Source organism: Penaeus monodon, chromosome 14 (assembly GCF_015228065.2).
Source record: "Penaeus monodon isolate SGIC_2016 chromosome 14, NSTDA_Pmon_1, whole genome shotgun sequence".
NCBI lineage: Eukaryota > Metazoa > Arthropoda > Malacostraca > Decapoda > Penaeidae > Penaeus > Penaeus monodon.
In genome coordinates, this window is record NC_051399.1 from 6,705,134 (window position 1) to 6,711,919 (window position 6,786).

General features: G+C 34.5%; 1 protein-coding gene across 1 annotated transcript; it reads right to left on the minus strand.

The window, feature by feature from the left end:
- Positions 1-59: 59 nt before the first annotated feature.
- Positions 60-6,309, minus strand: LOC119580821 (uncharacterized protein C1orf131 homolog). The gene is made up of 7 exons (XM_037928955.1): positions 6,097-6,309; positions 5,626-5,873; positions 4,195-4,908; positions 3,812-4,038; positions 2,601-2,741; positions 1,557-1,649; positions 60-304 (listed from the first exon to the last, which is right to left on the minus strand). The coding sequence occupies exons 2-7, from the start codon at positions 5,660-5,662 to the stop codon at positions 155-157; spliced, it is 1,362 nt and encodes a 453-aa protein (XP_037784883.1). The 5' UTR covers positions 5,663-5,873; positions 6,097-6,309; the 3' UTR covers positions 60-154.
- Positions 6,310-6,786: the final 477 nt, after the last annotated feature.

Below are 6,786 nucleotides of genomic sequence, written 5' to 3' on the forward strand. Positions count from 1 at the left end.
ACATTTAGAATGTGTTTTGTAATGAATGTTTATTAGTGTAGGAAGTGGATCATCAACTATTTTTAAATCATTGTTGAAACTTTTATTTTGCTTAGTTACACATCATCATATATATATATATATATCTAATGTTGAAAATAAATGACTATGTGGTCTAGGAAGCATTAATTCTTTCAATATCTTTCTTCGAGAGTATTCGCATTCCATTCTTTTCACGGCCAATTTGTCCTCCAATCCCTTTCACCTTATTAACGTTTCGTGGTTTATTCTTTGAAAACTGCTTCTTCTTTGAGGACTTCTTAAACTGCAAAGAAAAGGGTTTCATTAATGTTACATAAACATTGTGCACTTGTATTCTTGATTTCAATATCAGTGATCAAATATAATACATGAATATTAGTAGTATCAATCCTGTGATGACAGATTTTACCAATGCTATACTGAGCCATGTGCTAGGTGCCAAGGTGCAGTCAGCCACTTTAGTGAAAAATTAGAAGCATGGGAAATAAATGTTTTTCCTACTGCCTATAATTTGGCTATGGTATGTATGATCTTTCAATTATTTTGTCTTTTTCGGCCATTTCATTACATTAATTTCCACACCCATTTATCAATGAAAAAAATGCAATGCCCCTTCCTAAACACCAAATGAGTCTAATCACCCTCCAAGAGTTTTGTGCACTCATAGTGAGTTTTTCCTCTCACCCCAGCCTTCTGCTGAAATGCTCACAATGGCACGTTCACAACACCCCAGCCCACAGCCAAATTTTCCCATGGTGGCATGTTCACGTCACCTGCCCTTCAAGTAAAACTTCTTCATGATGTGATGGTCAAGTCATCCAGATCAAAGGGGTTAACAAGGCTTTAAGCTTAATTTGGAGGGCTCTAACTCTTCAGAGACTGTAGTCAGGGCAAACAAGCAAGCAAGGGTCTACAATACACAGCAAGGAGCAGGTTTGACCATGGATAGTATTGATGTATTATCATCCAGAACATGGACACAGTGTATCAGGGCAAGAATTGATGCCAACTAATGTGAATAGGTCACAGATGAACCACCAATAAACTGTTAGGAGTTTAGGTGTTCAACCATAATTAGCTTCCTTATCTGTTATTCATAACGCATTCATAATGACTATCAACTGACAATGTTAGTCCAAAAAATTAGCATAGTATTTCTGACAATGTATAAGAAGTCAAGTTGTAATGGAACTTGACTAAAGTATTCTGAAAATAGAAGTATTCAGTTGCTTTTAGTTATAAGGAAACAATGTATACTATTCTTTACTGTTCTGCTCCTAATTCTACATATGCCATAAGGATTTCATTTATTAGCCTTTTTAAACTTCCTTGAAACTCCATCCTGTAAGTGCTTCCAAATACTTGATTTATATTTTTCAAGAAATAATATAAGGAGAAACCTTTTTCTTTAACAATACTTGCTATAGGTCCAACTTTTTGGCTAAATGCACTGTTTGCTTTCTACAAATATTTTAGTAATGACAATCAACAACAATCTGAACTCTTATGATAGCTGCTGAGAACTCAAACTTTACCTGAAGTCCTGCTTCCTGTTTAGCCTGCTGTTCCTCCAACTCTCTCCGTTTCTCTTCTTTCCTTATTTCTATCAACTGCTTATAGTTGATAGCCTTCAAAAAGAAAATGTTGATTACACAGGAGGACAAGAATGAAACAAAGTCAATGGCACAAAAGAACAGGAAGAGGAGGAGGAGGAGGAGGAGGAAGGAGGAGGAGGAGGAGGAAGAGGAGGAGGAGGAGGAGGAGGAGGAGGAGGAGGAGGAGGAGGAGGAGGAGGAGGAGGAGGAGGAGGAGGAGGAGAAGGAGGAGGAGGAGGAGGAGGAGGAGGAGGAGGAGGAGGAGGAGGAGGAGGAGGAGGAGGAGGAGAAGGAGAAGAAGAAGAAGAAGAAGAGAAGAAGAAGAAGAAGAAGAAAAGAAGAAGAAGGAGGAGGAGGAGGAGGAGAAAGAGAAGGAGGAGAAAGAGAAGAGGAGGAGGAGAAAAAGAAGAAGGAGGAGGAGGAAGAGGAGGAGGAGGAGGAGGAGGAGGAGGAGGAGGGAAGGAGGAGGAGGAGAGGAGAGGGGGAGGAGGAGGAGAAGAGGAGGAGGAGTGAAGGAGGGAGGAGGAGGAGGAGGAGGAGGAGGAGGAGAAGAAGAAGAAGAAGAAGAAGAAGAAGAAGAAGAAGAAGGAGAAGAAGGAGAAGGAGAAGGAGAAGGAGAAGGAAAAGGAGAAGATGGAGGAGGAGGAGGAGGAGGGGGATAGAAGGTGTTTTTTCTTTATAAAACAAATCCATTTTGATTGCTACTTCAGTGTTAAGTATTGATTCAAAATCAAAAAATAATAATATGGCAAAGATACTCTGCAATTCATGATTTTCTCCTTCCTTTAGCCAAGACCTTTGTTACTCAAATGCAATTCACTTTGTCTGCTACAAGCACTGCACTAATCAAAAGGTACTACAAAACTTATCTCCAATCAAAATGCCAAACTTTGAAGTTCTCTAGATGTATCAATACTCTAAAATAATACAAAAAATAGATAATATAGAAAATCACTGAACTGCAAGCTCATTTTAAAAATATACCTCATTCTTGGGTGGTTTTGCTCCCAGTCTTATTGCCAGATTAATTCTCTCGTCCTCTTGTTTCTTCTTCTGGAACCCAGTCATGCCAAACTTCATAACTTCAAACCTTAATTTCTTCATATCCTCCTCTCCTGTTATCACCTGAAAACATAATCATGTTACCAGTGGAGACATAAAAGGTACTTAATGGTTTTAGTTTACAATGGAAAAGGACACTTCAATAATAAATCATACATGACATACTAAAAATCTATGAATAGAGGACTTTTTAATAGTACTGCAAGAATATCTTCTACAATTAGGAAATTACTAGACAGAAAATCCAATAAATCTTAAAGCTCTGTTTTCTACAAATATATTGTCAGATCCTAATATTTGCTCACTTTTATATTTACTTTCCCTGGTTGGTAAACACTGATAGAAACTCTGAAAATGTTAGAAATACTAAAAACAATTGCATAAGTGAAACTCTCATGCTCAAACACAATAAATAATATCAAAATAGGCAAGATACACTAACTATTTTGGAATATATATAGTCTGAAATCATTTAAAACCAGATGTTCAGTGCATTCTGGCTATAGGCTAAACAGAAAGTCAAGAACCAGAGAAAAAAATAAAAACCAGCTGTTCAATGCAATCTGGATATAGGCCAAATAGTAAAAAGTAAAAGCTAAAAATTAGTAAGAGATAAATGTATATAAATTGGAAGGGAACAGAATACAACAAAAAATTATGAAATAATAAAAATAATAGTAATAATAGTAGTAGTAGTAAGAATAACAATCTATACTATAATTCTACTTATTTTTCATCCATTCATTTGTTTAATAGTAGTAGTAAGAATAACAATCTAATTTACTTATGTTTTGTCCATTCATTTGTTTGTTGCATATTACATCTGCACAGTATGCCTGAAATCATATTCAATGTGACTGCAGAGTTGAAGTCTCGCAATATGATGCCAAAGTCACATGGAATATGATTTTCAGCGTAATCATAATATAGTTGATGATGATGATAACAACTTAATAAATAAATTAATTAAAAAACTGTAAACATGTTTCTCTAATTGTATGTCATGGCAACCAAACCAAACATATCTAAATATGCATAGAATAATCATTATAAATATAAATATCATAATTCTAAAAAGACACTATGGAATGTGATAAAAAAAAAAAAAAAAAAGCATATAATTTGACTCCCACCAGCCCTGGGGATTCTTCTGCATTCTCCTCACTCTCCTCCTCTTGGTCTTTTTTCTTCTTTCCAGATCCTCGTTTTTTGGTGTAATCTATTACAACAACTTCCTCCCTCGGTTTCTTCTGGGCAGCTAAAGTCAGTGTGTTATAGGATCCCTTTAATTTTTTGGCTGGTTTATTAATAACTTCCTCTTTTTCCTTTGTTCTTCCAAGCAAGGCAGTATCATCAATACCTGTAATATAAATGGCTAAGTCAAAGAAAATTCAATATCAGAGTCACTGGAGAGTTAGCTTTGCTATGAAATTCAGAACATGAAAGCTGAAAATATGGATCTTAATACTACCTCCATCAAATTACAAGTGTACCATAAAACCTTCAGAGTAATTACCAAAATCATCAATAATTTTCAGGAGGGGTTTCTTCAGCTGTCTTTTTAAGTCTAACTGTTTCTTCTTCGCTGCTAATTCTTCTCCTGTAACAAAACCTTCATCTTCTTCATCTGTGAACGCATCACTAACATCGCTGTCGTCCGGTGGAATCTCTGTTATGATCTTGAAACCATCATCTGTCATCTTAGTTTCTTTCTTCTTTGCTAGTGGCTGATGTGTCACATCAACTTTCGTTTGTACTTTTGGTGGCTGTCTCACATCAACCTTATTTTGAGCTTTTGGAGAAGACCAGTTTTCCATGTCAATGTCAGACTCAAATGCATCAGAAATATCTGAATCATCATCAGGTACAAACGACACAACTTTGAAGCCATCATCTGTAAATTTTTCACCATTAACTGTTTTGACATTTTCTATATACTGCTTAGTAGTTTTGCTTGCACTATCACAAGTGTCAGTGTCATCATTACAAAACTTATTCTCTTTCTTCTTTACATCTGAAATCACTTCTTTAGAAGCAAGGTGTTCTACTTCTGACTCCTTTGTGCCTTTTTTATCTTTTCGTTTCTTTTTCTTTACTGGTGATTCTTCATTTGTCTCTTCAATGCTTTCATCTGTCATTATGTTGCGCTTGTTCTTTTTCTTTTTATTTTTTTTGCTTTTCCTTTGCAATTCACATCCTGTATCAACTCTGTCTCCCACCACTTGGTCACCTGTAAATGGATATAATAAAGTAAAATATCATTAGTTTCCATGTTAGAGTACTTACAAATATCTATTTTATTGTTATCAAAATTATAATTACTTGTATTACATGAATTTCATAACATGTATAAACCATTTCAGAATACAGCATGCCGCATTTAGATTTAAAATAAATAAAACGGCATGAAATAAAATTTTCTTTGTACAGTTTTTGGCCAATACCTCTATATTTTCATAAAAGTTTTGAAATTACTATATTATGGGGACTATTTACGTCAAAATCTCACTCTCAAAATGACTGTGTTCATGTGGCATTAACTGCTACTTATTTTCTTCATTTTTGACATTATTATTTGCCTTAGGAGATTATTTCAAACATCAGTTAGTTAGTTAGTTAGTTATTTTTTTCTCAATGATAGAGCCATTAAATTTTCCTGTAAATGTATACACAAGTATATACCGACTGGCAGAGATAATACCTTGGATGAAAAGTGCTTATTTTCTGTCTTTCTATCCATTACAAGCAAAGTTTATCTTGTACCTTATGGCTGTATAAAATTGAAACCAGACCGAGAAGAAAAAAAAATTGTGAGAGTTGGGGACTTTACTGAATTGTCAACTAGAAACTAGATAGTCCTGTAAGATTTGGCTTTAGTTTTGCCTTTTCTTCACTATCAACTTAATCTGGGATAATTTATTTGCCTTGTTTTAACGAAGAGACTTACAATATTGGCTCAATTTCTCCAGCAAAGTGGGATCCATGGTGCAGCAACGGGCAACTGGAGACTTAACAATCTTCTTCTTCTTCTTTCTTCTTTTTATAGGGTTTTAGACTATTATTGTCTATATCCCCTGGATCCTTTTCTTCTGATTTTCTTTGTAGCTTATATGTAGTCAGTTATCTTTGTTCGCTGTAAAAATATCTTCATGTGTCTCAAAATGTAGTACCTTTTAGTTGGTGGTAGATCTGAGCCTGTAATTAGAAGATTTATATTAGGATTATTGATTTTTGCTTTCCTTAGGGCATCTAGTAAGTATGTTCTGTAGGAGTTGAATCTTGGACACTGTAATATCAGATGTTCTGTTGTTTCTTCTTCTTGTCTGCACCATCTGCATGTAGGGTCATTTTCAAGTTTTAGTCTATGTAAGTGTTGTTTTAGTCTTGTATGTTTTGTTAAAATTCTTGTTAGGCATACATCTAACTTCCTGTTTTTTGATCTTGTCCACGGTTGTGGTTGGTTGTTTTTTATTAAATAGTCTTTTGTGATTAGAATGTTATTTAGGTCATTCTCCCAGTTCTTTTGACTGCTTGTTTTAATTTCTTTTATGATATTTCCAGTGTCATGAGGTATGTTCATGGGATTCATCGTGTTGTGAGCTTTTTTTGCTGCTAAATCTACAATTTCGTTACCTTTTATGCCTTTATGTGCTGGGATCCAGTGTAATATTATTTTGGATTCTGAATTGTTAGTGTTTTTATTAGTGTTTGTATTTCATATATCAAATGTTTATTTGTTTTTGGTTTTTGATTCTGTAAAAGTAGTAGTGCTGATTTTGAATCTGTGAAAATCACTGTTTCTTTTATTTTGTTGTTGTGTATGTATGTTAAGCCTTGTTTGATGGCATAAAGTTCAGCTTCTAAAATTTCTGTCGCTGATGGAAGTGTCCATATTGTGGTAAGATTGTAATCTTTTACATAAACTGCTGCTGATGTTGAGTTTGGACATTGAATTTTAGATCCATCTGTGAATATTTTTTGTGATTTCATATTTGGTGTTTTCAATCATATGAAAATGATTTTTATTACTTGATCTGGCATATTTTTGTAAAGCCATCCATAAAATTTGTTTCTATGTATTTTGATATATCATACCAAGGTGGTAATG